General features: G+C 37.2%; 1 protein-coding gene across 1 annotated transcript in view; it reads left to right on the top strand.

The window, feature by feature from the left end:
• The window catches only part of GRK7 (G protein-coupled receptor kinase 7), a 35,491-nt gene extending 25,431 nt beyond the window's left edge, over positions 1 to 10,060 (top strand). Inside the window, exons 5-7 of the mRNA XM_062005469.1 lie at positions 999 to 1,197; positions 9,094 to 9,174; positions 9,931 to 10,060. Coding sequence (XP_061861453.1) covers positions 999 to 1,069 — 71 coding nt within the window. The 3' untranslated portion in view covers positions 1,070 to 1,197; positions 9,094 to 9,174; positions 9,931 to 10,060. The remainder of the gene's footprint in view (positions 1 to 998; positions 1,198 to 9,093; positions 9,175 to 9,930) is intronic.
• Positions 10,061 to 17,643: the final 7,583 nt, after the last annotated feature.

Genomic DNA, 17,643 nt, shown 5'->3' with positions numbered 1-17,643 from the left:
CTACGTAGAAAAACATTCTTTCCTTTTAAATGTGCTTTTCCAGCGCTTTATATTCTTACTTTTCAAGTGAAAATCTTGAAGAACAGTGTTATTTGGGATTAGTGGATAATTCTATTCAAGAATTATAAGCATATAATTGTTTGCCTTTTGAGGGCAGACTTTCTGTCAAATAGTTTAAAGCAATATAAGCCAGATTCTAAATTGTGCTTTTAATTGAAAAGGATGATCCTGAAAGACTGAAAAACAGAGGAGGTTGAGTGACGAGAGTCACGTGGTCCTATCACAGGATGTCACTCTGACATCCAGTAATTTGATTTCTCATTGCTTACATTTATACAAAGTTCTCACAGAGTGGTATTAGGCCAATATATTTAAGAAACCAGGGTAGAAAACTTTATTATATACACGCATTAAGAGAAAACCAAACAAACCCACAAACGCCCCCCCAACTCCCCACCCTGTTACAGCTGGACACAGCTGTTAGTGCTAGTGGCATCAAACTTTTGTCCTGAATTAGTACACCTCAGATCCATAGGAATGCCATTTCATAATGTTCCAGAGTCATAAAGCAGTACTCTGAAATGGCTGTAGATTTTTCTAGTGCGTAAGGAATTTTTCAGTATATACATGTTGCCATATGGAAAGAGGTTATGTATAGGCAGAACCAGAATTTAATGTCACATTGGAATCACAAATCCTGTATGATAACTAAGTGTTGCAAGTCTGGGTTTTCCAAAATGTATTGCAATGCTGAGATCTGTGAATTTAGGGCATCATATATGCATAACACTAGGTTATTTAGTTTTACAAATGTTATAGTGTCAGTAAATCCCAGCAGGATGTATATCAGTGAGACACTGTAATATTAGGTGTTTCATGGATCAATCAAAGAAGCACATCAACAGTCTGATAATGCACAGTTTGGCCATTAGACAAACACAGAAGACTGTGTTAGTTTGAAAGTATTCCTTTTAATTTTCTAAAATTCTCTATTTCAGAACATGGACAACTTCTGTTTGCACTACGAAGAGACAGGAGAGCAAAGATTATTTCTGTATTTCTATTATAATTTTCAGTGCATCTTTTAAAAGTGAATTTCACCTTTAAGGAATCTGTTAAATGTTTGGTTCTTTTCTTCTTCTTGCCACTGTGAAGTTCCTTGTTAAACTTTCAGGAACAGCCAGTGATGCTACTCACGTAAGTAAACTTAAATGCATATGCAAGTGTGCAAGATCAGGGACCAAGTCAAAGTATTGACCAAGTCACTGGATGTTTGTGATAGAAAATGAGGGGTGAAGTGGGAGGAAAATAGCCTTGTGGTTGTGGGATAATGGAGCTCTTATGGGGAAAGACAATTATATACTTCAGATGTTTTTTTCTCCTAGCTGTGTCTCTTTTTCTTCCTTGGCCAGTTCTGTTCTGTCTCACTTGCCTGCTTCTTTTTCAGGCAGATAAAATGCATTCAAGCATTAATCTAATCTAAAAAACTAAATTGTGAACTCTATTGCATTAAATGCCACTTGTGAAAGGCTACTGAGTGCCCTGGCCACTCAGCAGTGATTGCAGTGTCTTTCCCTCCCTGTTCTAATTGGTACTGTTATTAGAGTTCTTGATAATTTTAACTGAAGGCTGAAATGTGAGATTTGTATTGAAATCTGTTCTTGTAAGAACATCATTTGAAGTACCCTGGACAACACTGAAGAAAGGCTGTTAGCACAGAGAGGGTATAAAAGGAAAGGCTTTCCATTGTATCTCAAGTCCAAATTTTCTTTGGTACTATCCCTGTTACCTCATCATTACTCCACCAGTTTAACTGAGTACAAAGAAAGAATATGACATTTAGGGTTAACCAACTGAAATCGTTCTTCACAGAAGTTATTTATCAGCGGCAATAAAGCTCTGTCTGTGTACCTCCAGTTATATCATGGCAAGGCTCATTTAGACAATAAACACCTTGGGTTGCAGGAAGTAGTTCACTTTTCTATTTCAGTATGAAATAGATTTAGTAATTGGAACCTGTATGCAATTTCCAGGCTATTGAGTAGCATCCGTATTAGGGAAGGCACTTTTGAGTTAAGAGCCTCTAAGAAAACATAGTACTTGGGTAAGTTATTTCTTCAATCATAAACAAATGTCAATACAGAAAGCAAAATGGAACTCTGAGATCTCTAGTCAGAGCAGATGCCTGCCATTGTGCAGAGCAGCTGTAAAGTGATGCATGGTTTTATATACTTTTAATACCACCCTTGTTTTTTAGAAATAAAATGCTTTTAATACTGCCTTTAAAATATTGCTACTTTTACAGCTTTTAATGATATATATGTAACATTTTTCTGATATGAGTAACTGCGTCCATGATTAAGATAAGTATGCTCATGCCATTTACCTTGAAAAGTGGAAAATTGCATCTTTTATGCTATGATAATAATTTGTGTCTTTTTATCATTAGATTCTTAATACCCAAATATTTAAGTTCCTTTAATCTATTAATGCAGTAATGAATTGTAAAACAGTATTTTAATTATGCACAGTTTTTTTTGTCCATGATAGGATTTAAAGTAAGAATTAAGCTCTTGGCAGCTACGCCTCATAGCACCTCAGAAGCACTGAATATCCTACCAGTTCTGGGACTTATGCTAAAAGCAAAGCTTACCTTTTTCCCAGGTGACAAACACACCAATTTTGAAATCTGTGGCTAGCAGAAATTGCTGGCATTTTATAGTTTCAGACCTATCACTTCTAATATTATGGGTAAATGTCACTTAGGATTGTTGTGGCTTAGGGAGTACATTTGAAATCTTGCATTATGATAGCCTTAGGGAGCTTCATAGACACATTAAAGAGAGCATGGACAGAAACTGAAAACAAATTCAATTAAGCACATGACTTCTTATAATTAAGCATCACATTATTACAGCAACTAACTCTAAATCTAGTATTTAATTTAAAAATAGACCAAAAGATTAATGTTTCTTAGGAAATGATTGCTTAGTATTTCTCTGACTGTCATTTATGTAACTGTCTGAACCCAAGCAGAACTAGTGTATCTTATCAGTTAGCCCTCTGCATCTGCTAAAGCATGAATAAATCCTTAGTGTTCATAAGGGACTGGAAACCTTTTAGGTATCTTTTGCCTGGAAAAGAAGAGCAATAGCACAGGGGGGTGTTACTGTTTAAACATTTACATTTAAACTGTTGATCCATGCTTTTCAATGTCTGAGCTTTGTCAGTAGGCCATTTTTTTCCAAGTGTTTGGTTTTCTAACATAACTAGTTAATTTTTATATATGTTTTGTCAGAGTTCTTTAGCAAACCTAGATGTTGGCCTATGCAATTCATTCAAGTTCTTCTTACAGTTACGTTTTACAGAGTGGAAAGATACAGCAAGGCTGAATGACTTTCTGTATACATGCCCTTATGATGGGAGTTCCTCATGATGAATGTTTCTGTGATTCATGTTTTTAGAAAGAATGCCAAAGGGATGACTAGGGATGTATCAGTTGTCAGAACTTGTAGTTCAGTTAACAATAGTGGAGTAACTGTTTAAAAAAACAGCTATTGTACAGGAATGTTCAGTTATGTTTGCTTTGCAATACTTCAGGCAAGCATGACATAGGATGTGCTAGACACGTCTCGTGACTTTTGACTCGCCGAGGTAAAACATCTGCTGCAAGTAACAACAGAATTAAGTCCTGTCTGCAAGCATTCCTATAGTAATAGATACGATTCTGACTGAACACTTTTTGAACAGTCAGGACAGCTTTCTTTTAAATACATTACCAGTTTGCAGTGCTTAGTGATATGTCAGTCTGGGGAAATGCATTGATGGAACTGTGAAGCAGTAAATTGTTTTGATATCCTGAAGTTCTGAGGAGGACGTAGAGCAGAGCATATTGCAGTACCGATTGCTGCTTAGGGCCTGAGCCTGCTTCAGATGTTATCAGCATGTAAGTCAGGAGTGGCTTTGGTAATATGAAAGGGGAGACAGAGAAATCATGTTGCATGATGCCCTGAGTCAGTTCAGTCCAACTGTTAGGGCTGTTTCTCTAGATCAAAGGAGAGTGAAGCAATTTCGTGATAGAAAGGGATGTCTGCAACGATACCAAACAAGGACATCTCTAAAGCAGTCTTGTTTGTGCACTTCTTACCTGAAGGAATTAATAGTAAGAAGTGTGGACAATTTTTATTTGTTATTGGTGGTAATAACATAATGGTCATAAAGAAGAACCACAAGTGCCAGTTACCAGTGAGGCCTGTTCCTCTGTAATAAACTGAGGAGAGCTGTCTGATTTACAAACAAGCCCAAAAGAATTTTGCTTCTATTCCCAAAACGTAATACCAACACGACATCATGAACAACAGGAGGAAATTCTCCATTATACTTCTACAGAAGGACAGTGACAGAGTAGTTATCTCAAATATAATGTCTGGCTTGTAAATGTTTTATTATGTTCTAATTATGCAAAACCTGTGAAGTTGATTTGAAAACAGTCATTAGGCAAAGAGGCTTAGTCTGATGAAAAGGAACTTTTCTTTTTGCTCTTTCCAAAGTATCTGTTTCCTCTCTCCAGACCAACTTCTCTGTTATCCACCCTTAGGGCTTGAAATATTAATGCATTTCTGCAAACAGGTAAGAGACTATTTTTGACCACAAAACCATGATGGGGTTGGTAAAAGCAGAACTACCTTGAAAATGTAATGAGAGATCAGCAATTAACTGGTGTCTAAAAAGATGAAAAATATTAAGTTGACATAGAATGAAAATTAGGCTACAGTTTAAGGAATATTTTCTTAAGCAAAGAGGGGCTGATTTTAACTCACATCAGTTCCTTAGTACGATTACTGTACATGTCTGTAAATAAACTGTATCACTACTGCAGGATACCTTAATAAGCATCCATGGAAAAATTAATATTCATCCTAATATTAAGTAAGGTTTGATGAGACCAATTTAAATATCTTGCTGCCCAGAGTGAAGGCAAAGACTTAATTCTGAATATTTGATTAAGACTGCTAAGCTGTGCTGCCAACACTGTGCAAGTAAGTAAACTTCTGGTTTCCTGTGCTAACATACTAAATGTGAGAAATGATAGTGCTGAAATCTGGAATCTGTCATCAAGCTAAGGAGATGTCAGGGCACACTTTAAAAAAAGAAGATATGGCACTGAAAAGGATGGATTCTGAGAGAAAAGGTGGTGTAATGGTTGGATATTTATGCATCTGTCGGTCTCAGATCTGGTTTTATTTAATAAATAGTAAAAGCAGCAATATTCTCAGCACTTTTTAAAGAAATGTGGACAGCTGTTTTTTACAGCTGTTGTGCACAACTGCATCTTTTCATTGTATGCAAGGGGAAGAATTAGAAAACGTGCTCTGAACTAAATGGTGAGGATCCTTTGTGTGCTTCCTAAAATAATCCAATAATAATACTTTGATACAACCTAAGAATCAGATTCTCATGCTGTCATCTTAGTGTAAGATGTCCCATAATGAGACTTCTTCCCTGTTAAATCAAGCAATGGGTTAATGTTCAAATACTGGTTTTCCTGAGTTCCCTCCCAAGGTGATTTTTCTCATTTCTGCAGCTCACATTTTTGCTTCTCTCCTCATCTTTCTGTGTCAATTCTAAATCAAAATCTTATATTCTTTTTGATGTGAATGAAAATAAGATGACAGATGCTGCTTGAAAAGTCCTATAAATCTTGAATTCATAAGCCTGATCCAGGTTCTGCGACCTATGAGAACTAAACCCAAGTGTGTACTCTTATAATAACTTAGTCCTTCTAAAGACTCCTGCATTATGCTGGTTTCAGGCAGGGAAACAAAGGAATGGGTAATCGCAGAATTTTCCATATGCCTTGTAGAGAGAATAGTGAATCAAGTGTTGTAAAGAAAGGAAGGAAACTTTGATTTCTTGCCAAGAGATTGAGAACTCCTCATCTCTTACCAAGCTAGTTTATTTTGCTGCCAGCAGTTTCCTCACCTTAAACACCTCCTTTTCATCTGCAGAACTACAGTAGTGAGAGAAACAAGCTCTGCAGAATCGCAGCACTGTAAGAATTTGCTTTAGTTAATGAAGGCACGAATCCACATTCAGATTTAGGTATGAACCAGAAAACAAGCACAGTTCCACTGTGGGGTGTCCTCAGATGGTTCTCAACCATTTAACTTTTTTTTTCCTCAGAAGTACATGAAGTTGCCTGCTTTGCAGATGTTGATCTCCTTCTGCACAGAAATTATTTTTCTGACTTTGCCACTGAATAAAATATGCCCCTGATCTTCAGGGTGCCAGAGATTCTTTAAAAAAAAAAAAAGAACACATCAGTTCTGAAACTTGGCCTCTCAGAACTAGAGAATTAATTGTGATGCAGATCACCCCCTTTCCTTAGTCTTTATACAAGTGGTTTCAGTGGAACACAAGCTCTTGGGTATTTTGCATGTCTCTTTTCAGTGAGAAAATATAGATGTTTGGAAAAGTCTGAAATCAGAGGCTGGCCATGGGTACTTATTATGCTAATAAACCCAGAAGCAGACGTGTATGATGATCTGTGTAGCAAGAGACCATAAATCCTGCACACCCCTCCAGCCTTTTGTCCCAATCATATTTATGCAAGGCTAATTAATTGAGGGATGAATCAGCTACAAGTATCAGTTTAGTCCTTAATTTAGAACTAAAATAGAGGGAAAGTAATTGAAATGAGGGAATTGTAAATGAAAACATGGAAATTATTACTTTTGAAGGGAGGAAGCTGTAATTAATGAGCTGTATTAGCAAACATCTTCCAGTTTTTGTCTGGATGTTTTTCTGGGATTCCTGGAACAGCCACTGCTCCAGGCTGTAACCCCTTGTTCTGAAAGGACTGTGATATTGATATTATCTGAAAAAATAAACATTTCAAAATTGGTTTAAGACAGGATATACAGGGCTTTAAATCTTCATTTTAATCAGGAATGGCAGCGAATGCTTTAATTGTGTTTTGTTCCTGCAATCTTCCGGTAAGGAAAGGGAAAAAACCCTTATTCTGTAAAAGCTATTATTTTAAATGAACAATGTTTTTTTTTTAGCATCAGCAAGAGAGGAAATGCTGCCTGAATCTTTTTTCTTTCCTTGCAAATACCTTCTAATTTATAGTGAACCAAGTCAACAATCCTCTACTAATGTTGTTTTTCCCCTTATATAGCTACCAAACTGCAATTATACCAGCAGAACTTATAAATAAGACAATGAAGAAATAATGTTTCAGACTTTGACATATATCTTTGGGTCACCTGGATTATATGAAAATATTGGGATGTTTAGAAGAAATTAATTTATTTTCCAACAATAAGTGACATACACTTAGGTAGCCTACAACCATCAAGCTGGAACTTCACTGTTCATCTTCAGCTAACTGCAGTGACATTTTCTGTGTTTGTCTCTAGAGGGATGGTTTACCTGCCAACTTCTCAGGTGCTCAGTGTACGATTCAAAGATTTCTGCATAGCCCTCTGTCGTTTTCTGTTCCTACTGAAAACATAAATGGTTTTATCACCTTAAAGGACTTTTATTTCACTAAAAAAGCAAAGCAATGGGAGGGAGGCACAGAAGGAGACACTTGAACAACTTGAGAGCACTGTATATGTGCTCAGTAGAACTCAATTAAAAAATCATTTTATTACAAGAGTCTCTATGGTCACAGATGCTTATCTGTGTAATTGTGATAGCCTAAGGATTTTTTTTCAGGCTATTCCACTGCTTCAAGTTCAGACAGCAGTGTTTTTATTTACTTTGTGCTTAATGTCAACCCTTTTTATAGCAGGAAAAGCTCTTATGTAAGAGAAAGTTAGAAAAAAAAGTATTTTAAAGCATAGAGTAGGAAATGCCTTTAGGATTGCATATACCTCTATGGAAAATGTAGTCCTTCTTGTCTTGTTTGAGCAACAGCAATGAGCTCTAAGTGAAGGAATACTTCTTATTGCCAGATGCTAGAAGGATTTATTCTGAAATAATTTGTTTAAAAAGAAGTATACTGAACCCAGCACTACTGGACTCAAACTGCACACAAACTTAGGAAAGTGAGCAATATGAAAGATGGGATTTTTTATCAATAGGAATGTTATTCAGCTCATTGTCTCTAGAAACTGATTTATTATGTATGATTTGACTCAAGAGAAGTGGAAACTGTATGTCTAGGGAACAGCAGAGTATGTAACAATGGGATTTAATCTTTGTTGGTACTACAGAAACCAGGTTAGAAAATAAGATCACAGAATCATAGAATGGTAGGGGTTGGAAGAGACCTTTAGAGATCATCTAGTCCAACCCCCCTACAGAAGCAGGTTTTTTTCAGAGTTTGCAATGCTAGCATTAAAAGCAGGGATAGTTGATGTATGATTAACAATGGAGGTCATATTTGACTGTTCAAGATATCTGTTGTTGATAATTTACCTCCTGGATTTAGATTTTAAATGAGCCTTGCTGCATTTTTCATGCTACTAAACTGTGTTGTTGAAGAACAACTCTAATAACAGAAGATGTACTAAAATAGAAAGCTGCAGATGAAGAATTCTGGCTAAATTAATTCTGAGAATTAAATTTTATCTTGCTGGGGATATATATCATCACACATCTCCCATGTCACTCTTATCCGATTGTTGTATTTACATATTCATAGCTATAATTGTCATATAATGTATAATAAATATATATCTCTTTGAGATGACAGACCCCTTGAGTCACCAAAGGCTTTAAAGTAGACCTGCTCAGACTTTTTTTGAAGTGAACATGCTGAAAGAAGCCAAAAGTTTCCTGTCTCTGAAGTGAGATGGCATTAGCACACAAATGAGCAAACGAGAGCAAGAGGGTTGTTTACAGAGAAAATTGAGGCTTATCACTGGAGTCTGATTCCAAAGTTTGCAGTTAACCCCTGCCCAGTATGTCTTATGGGATGAATCCCTCTCCTCAATTTTGCCTTCCATTTGGGCAATTTTCAGCAGCCTCGTAACCTGTACATGATTTACACCGTTCCCCTTAGTTCCTATGGAAACACCTTTATTTCTAGGTCTGGGTCTGAGCCTTTTCTCTGCTGAAAGCAAACCTTTTTGTTCGTTTCAGCTTTCACGCCTGCTGTTCCCTGCTTGCTGTGCCTCTGCCTGCCCTACCCACCCTCTGCCTCAGAGCTGCTGCTCCAGAAAGGTCAGTGCTTCTCCAAGCAGCTCTTCTCCTCAGGCTGCAACCAGAATAAGAGAAAGGGCAGTCTGCCACTCTGCTCTCTGTACCAGTCATAGAATATATATATATAGAATCTATGCATAAGCTATAAACAAATTAGTAAAAGAAATACAATGTTTGTCCCATCGTTAACTCTTCAGCATTATTTTTGCACCTCCATGTTAATCATAGGCAAATATCATTAAAATGGAAAGACAAAAGTGATGATTAAAACAGTACAGTACTCATGGCTTTGTAAATAAATGCAGTGCAGGAAGTTCGAATTAAATGATGATTTTTGCATACAGCTACAGACTTTGTTTCAAAGTTAATGGCTGAGGATTGCAAATGAGGTTTTGTGTCTTTCCACTATAGATACGGCACTAATGAGAAAACCTCAGTCCCTTACTGGTTTCTCTTAAATCCAGAATGTCTTAGGTCTGTGTTCAAGAACATTGTTTGACAGTAATTACTGACTGTGCCTTGTGCAACATAAACAGTTCCTTCTCCCTTCTAAATACAGAGCTTTCAGTTTATGTCCAAGTTTAATTAATGGTACGTGTGTATGGATCAGCTTATTTAGATAAGATGGACTGGGTTTGTATCTTGGTAGTTTGAGTTCTTAATGATTAAGTGAAGCAGCTCAATTTAATATTAAGTTTTGAAATTCAGCCTCCTTCTAAGAATATTTTGAAATACAAAATATGTGTTTACAAGACATATTTTATCTGCCCTGCCTAGACTTCGCTGTGGATATTCACTTAATGACTTTGGATGCTAACAGAAAAATGTGCTGTCATTGAGATGACCTCAACCACTTGACAATTACCAAAGGAGAGGGAACAGGTATAATTGTATTTCATGGTCAAACTTAAAGCAAATGTTTAGTATTTCCTGGTGAGTATTTCTTTGAACAACATTCTGGGCAATATAAAATGGATTTGAGAAATCAGCTGTACAGCATACATTGTGTCAAGAGTATGAATTCATTGTCAGCTGTCCTCTGAAACACCCTATGCAAATAACCATTTCCTCTTCAGCGACTTTGGTGCTTTAAATGCAGTTAACTCTTTGTTTTTCTGCTGTAGTTACACAGGGCAACAGCAGTAGTTCCTCTCAAGTATTGGTTAATAACCTTTAATAATCTTAATAACCTTTTTCTGTGTGCCAAATTTCAGTAATCCAACTTGATGTGAAGTGCAGCAGCCCTAGAACTAGAGGTGTCCTCCCTGCAGTGACCAACTGTGCTTAGTATGTGTTTAAGTGCTAAGAACACAGCCCTAGGCTTCATCAGCTCCATAAATCATCTTCCACACAGGGAAACTGCTCTGTGATTTCTGCCAGAGATCACAACCAGATTTGCTCTTTAGGATGACTTTAGGGACTTTGCTTTATGGAATTTTATATTAAAAAAAATCTATTTCTGTGGCCCCAAGTTCATTAACAAATAGATCTCTTAGACATAATCAATACATCTTTGGACTAAATGTTGGAATGTGCAATTATGATTGCACAAATCTAGGCCGATGAGCTTTTATTATAAATGATCTTCTCTTTCTTCTGTTAAAAAACAATTCAGTTAATAAATAAAAAATGAAGACTGATGGTATTATAACAACAAAGTACCCATTACAATTACAGCAGCAGAGAACTGCAGTAACAAGGATGCAGAACATTTCATCCTACTTTTTAATACTCAAGGTTTTTTTGTAGTTTAAGATTGTCTTTTCTATAGGCTCTGTGATTATAAGAGACCACATTTTGACAGGGCTTCTTTCACGTTTTCAGTGGACTAAATCCTGCTCCTCCTACTGAAGTTGCTTCCATTCCTGTATGGGTAGTGTCTTCCCATGCACAGGGGAACAGCGTTAGGAGAAAACACAGCAGTTTTAGCTATTACATAAACACCTGAATGTGGATTTCTGATGGTTTTATCTGCAGTATGAATCTGAAAAGAACCTTCCTTAAGTGACTATGTATTTAAAAACTTGTATTTTACCATCAGCTGGTAGTAACCACTATTGCCCATAAAGTATATAGAGATCAGTTAAACATACTGGTTTAAGTATAGTATTCTTTCAAAGGATTGCATCTGAGAGCAGGAGGTAGAATGAACAATTTGAGATTGTATTACGATTAGGGAGCAATGGAAAGGGAGGCCTCTTCTATGTGCTTCTTCAAATGTGAGAGGAATTGTAAAATAAATTTAAAATCTTTATTGGTGACACTTTTGGGAAATGTGCCAGTGGGAATGAAGCCTGCAGGAGCCTGCAGAATCTAAAGAAATGGGAGTATGGATCCCATGTAGCTGTGATCCTCTCTATTCCTATAGTATTTGTTTATAAAACTGTATTATAGACTACAGAGTGTATTTACTGCTCTTTCAAAACCACTGATAGTTAAAAATCAACAAAAAACAGTTGCAAAGAGGTTACCATTTTCTTTTTAAATTATTAATTTACTGTAAGAGTAGCATAATCTTGAAAAAAATGCTGTAAAAAAGTCAGACCAAAAATAGAGTAATGGTGGAATTCCCACACATTCAGACTAGAAGAAAAAGCTGATTCTCATTTTCCATTTTCAAAAGTTTTCTTTTTTCCAATTTCCTCTTTCAAAATGATATAAATAAACTGATTGTGTAACATAAAAAGTTAACAGTATCTCAATTTGTAACTCCTGTGACTTTGTGGGGACTTTGTGGGGATTTCACAATAGCACTTACCATAGGGATCCTCCCTACAAATGAATCTATCGAGAACAGATGGATGTAGGACTTCACTGAAAAAATGCTGAGCATCTTCAGTATCATTCATGGTTGATGAGAGCTGAAGGTGGTTAGCCTTTTAACAAATCTAGCTCTCATGGAGTGGCAGAAATATTCAGAGAGAGTTATTAATAACCTCAGATGGATACATTAGTCACGAGCTGTTCTTGTATACTAGCTGGCTAAATATTTTTATTAGTTCAGTTTGATACCACCCACCATCACCAAGGTGTCTGTATGCCATACACACTATTTGCGTTAGGAAGTAAAATGGAACATACCCAAAACAAGTAGGTTGTGATATGTTTTTTTAATAGTTAAAGAACTACATGACAATGCTTTATGTAATTCAGTGAACTTTTTGCTAAACAGTACATAAAAGCTAGGTTACCATAATTTTTTTTTAGTTAATGTATGCTCAGGAGCACTAATAATAGGCCTTATGAGTCACAAGCATTCATTAAGTAAGCCACCAGAGCTTTAAAAGCATAACAGTTGAGATCTGGTCTGTTTGAAATGAACAACTAAATGAGTAGGTTTTAAAAAATAGTGATTATTTTAAAAACACTATGATAACATGCTTCTAAATATTTAAGATCCTTTATTCTGTGCAAAACCAGCCTGTAAATTACTGGACTAGCAAAAATGTCTTTCAAGACCGAACTTGAACCCATCTTCTAGGTTTTGAAATGTGTTTGGAATGCTTGACTCCCTCATGATGGTCCCAGGGGAAAATGTGTTAGTCTCCCCCATGTTTGTTTACTCAAAAAGGCACGGTTTAGGCATAGCTTTGGTTTTCTTTAGTTTTCCAGCTGGCTTGATATGGGTACAATTAAATGCAATGCTTTGTTCAAGGTCACTTAGGGAATCAGTGACTTGACTGGGGGAAGAAATTTGGACTGGGAAAACTGAAAATACTCGTTCCCACCACAGAACAATTACTTTGTGGTGTTTAAGTAAATTAGAGGGGCAACCTATTGTATTTCAGTCACCTGCAGAAACTATCACCATTGTATAGACTAAATTCACATCAGTAGGCAAATGCAGACGTAGAAGTAAAAGTGAATGAGAAAAAAAAGAACACTTTCATATGACAAATATCTAAACAGTCATACCAGATAATGAACAGGAAAACTAAAATGAAAATTTGTCTTCCAAAGCTTTGGGGGTTTGTAGGTATCACTTTTATGGGAAAAGACTGTCTGTATAATGAGTTTTTCTTGCTTGTCTTTATTAACCAACCTATATGACCTGTAATTCTGGGATTTTTCTCACAGGTGTTCAAAGTTTCATTGTCTTTTTTATTACTATTTTTTTGTTAGTTAGCTTTTCCTTTTCCCTGTTTTAACAACCTAGACACATGTCAGCACTATCATGAAACCATCATGTTGGTATGATACCACCACTGTTATCAATAAGATTAGATTGCTGTGAAAGGTTTTTGCCTGGTGCATGCATTGATTGCTGATAAAAGTTTTTATCTTCTGTGATAACAGAAGGCAATGACATATGCACATTATTAAGTTGTTATCTTCTGTGATAACAGAAGGCAATGACATATGCACATTGGCTCATAACTGGCATCATGAAATTTGGCGTTAAAGGAATGGTGAAATTTAACATTTTCTAATGTAGTTTCAGGGCCAGGACATGGTGCTCCAGCAAGGACAGAGAGTCCTGCAATTGCTTTCTCCTCCTTCCTTCCTTCCAAGCCCCACCTCACTTTTCCAGGCCTTTCATTCCCTCCAACATCACTTTTTCAACAGTTTTCCGTCTTCAGACTCTTGATTTCAGCCTCAGTCTCCTGGCTTAGCCAAGTGCTGGCTTTCTCCTTGGCTTGCTGCCCGAGTCCCCTGCTGAACTCAGGATGTGGTTCTGCCAATCTAATTGTGGGCTGCTACTGAAAAGGGTAGTCCCATTCCTGCTACTGTCTGCCCTGATCTCTCTTGTGAGCCGGGTCAGAGAACTGAACTTCATGATTTGTTTTCTTTCAGTTCAGCTCTCTGAATCAAGTCATTGTGGGGTAAAATGAACACCAATACTAAAAATCACAACCGGGGTTGGAAGAGACAGTGGAATAGGAGAGGAAAGACTATCTTTTTCAGCAACACTTCACAATTAATGTCAATTTTATCATTAAAGTTCATTTTTGGCCCCAAACTCCTCACTCTGCCTTTCTTGGTCCTTGTCTTCCCTCTTTAGCCCCTCTTCCTAATAGCTTCCCAATTGCCCCTGCCCTGTCTGCTCCCATGCCACAGTTACCCATCAGCTAACACCAGCTGTGTTGCCCAGCTCCTTTTTCTGCCTCAGTCCTTGTGTTTTACTGTTCTTAAAGACAGACTTTGTCAGTAACAGTGCCTGTGATCCCTTACCTGTTTTTTTACAAAGTATTAGCTTAAAATGAGATAAAAACACTTCAGCAATCAAGACATACCATATTTTTATAAACTGTTCTCAAACCAGCTTTAATAAAAAAGCTCTTTTACTTGTCCATGAAAAAATTCTGAAACTTAACTCTGACTGCATGTTGTGAAATATAGAAAACTGTATGGCATGTATAAAAAAATCATTCTGAAGTTAAATTCCTACCAATTGAGCTTTCCTCACTTTGAGCCTTCTGTAGTAAAACTAAGCAATGAAATAGTTTTCAACAACAGTTAAGAGGCTCTTTTTCCTACTGTAAACAAATGCTAAATATCTGGGCAAATGTCTCCTCTGCGCAATACAAGTCAGCTCCCATTGACTTAACAGGAGTTGTCGTGCTATATGTGAGAGCAGAATCTTGTCTCTCTGAATAAAGGAGTATTTTCAAGAGTGAGGGGGCTCTGCACAATGAATGCATTTTCACCAGTCCCGTCTGATTCATTGGCAAACTACCAAACACAAGAACTGTTTCTGTAGTCTTTCTGCTCTCACAATGATAGACATTTTCTTTTTCATTTTTAGTGGGAAGTCTTTTGTTCGAGTTTTTTTGGGGTTTGTTTTTTTTTTTTTTCTCATGATAATGTGTGTCTTATGTTTCTTGGAATTTTGTACAATGAAGTAGAAAGTGTTTCTCAGTCATAATATTTTTGAAATTGGTCCTTTCTGAGTTTATCATAAATCTTCTAGTTCCAGTTTAAAACTTAGCTGGGGATAAAGAAGCTGATTTGGGTCTAACTTGCATATATGTCTCTTGCAATTCAAAAGCTGCTTTGAAACAAGACTGGGCAGACCTCAGTGGAAGTTACAGCAGCCCCAGGGAGCTATCCAAGTGACGCCAAAATTGTGTCTTGCTGTGGTCCACCCTAGACTACCTCCTAGAAAAGGAAGTAGCTTTCTAGCCATCAGGAATCCTCCAATGGGCCAAAGTGAAATTCCCTTTAGCAGCACAAAAGAAATTTAGCTTGTGCTAAGAGCTGCTCTCTCTAGAGTGTAGCAATCTTACTTCCTTTCTTTTTCCTTCCTTCCTTTCTTTCCTTCTTGGAGTTGTGTGTGACAAATTTGAAAAAAAAAAAAAACAACAACTTAGCAGGTATCTTTATACAATGAAAAGTGTGGAGTTTTTGTGTTGTATGGTTTACATGTTTATCATCATCATCCATTATCCTCTGAATAGTGAGGAAAGGCAGCTTTCTTCCTGCTGTGCTTGGGAAAACACACGGGCAATCACTATTACAAAGATCAGACAAGTAGATAAAACTGTCTTTCCAGAGAAATAAGAAATTGTAAACTGAGGACTTTTGCTAGTGCTGAATGGTGTGTGAGGCAATGAACCACAACTCAACAATCATTTGACATCCATGTTCAGAACCACTCGCATCACTTGTTTGTTCTCTCTGTAAAACCCAACCAAATATTTCAGTAACTGTCTGACCAAACATGGGCAAAATCTCTGTGGATAGCAGACACAACTGGTCTTGCTTTCTGGGCAGTATCTGCAAGCAGAGGGTACTGTTTCTGCCCTAGAATGTCACATTGCAATGTTATTGACTGTAAGCAAAGTCCTGCTGCCTATCTGCACACAACTGGATTTCTTCCAAAGCTCATATAAACCCCATATTTAAAGAGTACATCTAATCTTGTGGTTAAAACCTAAGCAAAGGTGTACCTGTTATCTCTCCTGATATAAACTATTTAAATATTTAATTGCCCTCAGAGTCAGGAAACATCAACATTAGGTTTGTTTAGCTAGAGTTTCCAGCAAATGGGTACCATTGCCATTGCCAGTGAGGTTGAAAAGGTCATACTATCAAGGGATCTTTTCTATATTTAACTACCTATTCAAAGTAATACGGACTCTTGTCAGGTTTTTCTATCCTTTCAGAAGCTGAATAAGCTGAAATGTGGAAGCTTTGTATTTTAAGTTAGCTTGTTTTCTTCTCCCTGGATCATTTTTTCAACACTCTTTGAACTATTACTAATATTTCCATTTTGCTGCTAAATATCAGAAGTGAGCACAGGTTTCTCATATTGTTTCTTCACCGCTATGCGCACAGGGGTCTTCTTTCTAGAAGACAAGTTTTTATACACAGATTGGAACAGTTCTTTTTGCCACAGCTGCCTGTGCTTCGCTGAATGAATGAACGAACATACAGATTTTTCTGTCTAAACATGATTACCAAAGACTTTATACAACCACTTAGACTGCTCATGCAAAATACCTTCAGCTTAGGAGTCAACACCCTGAAGGATGCCACTAGACATGCATCAAGTTGTTGATGTCTTGCCACTGACAATTACATTTTGAAAGGTCAGTGAGCCAGTTTTCAGTCCAGTTACTCCTGTATAATTCAAGTGTTTTGAATCAAAATGTTTTGTGGCAGAAGATCAACAGCTTTGAGAAATCCAAGTTTAAAATGGAAGTGCAATTAGTTTTATTATTTGAACATTTAATTGTTTTAAAAAATAAGATGTTTGTTCCTTCTCATCAGGGCCCTGGTGAGTTTAATAGACCTTAATTGTCTTGATAAGTCTGACTTGACCCTTGTTCCATGTGGCCCTGGAGCCCCATTTCAGTGGCCCTGGTGCCACCAGCAGCATGCTGGTCTCCAGCCTTGGCTGTGCCTATACTTGACCATGGGCCCTGCTGATCTGGAGCCCAACTCCAAGGCTGATGGCCTGGCCTGCCTCAGACCTGGGTTCTTCTCTGCCTTCCCACAGCACCCCCAGCCTGCCCTGCTCCCTGGCTAGGGGCAGCAGGAAGAGCCCCTGCTGTCAGACACCACGCTGTGACTGCAGTTAATTGTAGAGCAGATCATGCTGTTGCCATTCATTACTATTTATTAACAATGACTGGAACACGAGGAGACCTTGCCATGATTTTACCTGGGATTAGAGTCTAGCTAATGGGTTTCTATATACACGAGTCAAAAATATTTCCTCTTGTGCATCTCAGAAACACTTTCATTTTCACTGGGGCCAAGGATCCACCACTCCATGCAAGCCAGGCTGGGCTGACCAGTGATTTTGAAAATGAATAGTTGTTAATGGTCAAACTGAGCCTCTGAACTCACTGGATTGGAACATGAAAAACTATTCCTATGTTTTATAATCAGCAGACTGAAGAGTTTCAGTGGTTGCTGAATAATATTGGTCCTTCTAATACTTTGGTTTACATCTTTGTTAATGTTTTAAAAATATGAATATATTTAAATATTGACACGTCATTGCATAATGTAGGACATGGTCATTCCTTAGAAGCAATCTGC

Source organism: Colius striatus, chromosome 12, assembly GCF_028858725.1.
Source record: "Colius striatus isolate bColStr4 chromosome 12, bColStr4.1.hap1, whole genome shotgun sequence".
NCBI lineage: Eukaryota > Metazoa > Chordata > Aves > Coliiformes > Coliidae > Colius > Colius striatus.
The sequence above is the reverse complement of the archived record's forward strand: the minus strand, read 5'-3'. Positions and strand labels throughout refer to the sequence as shown.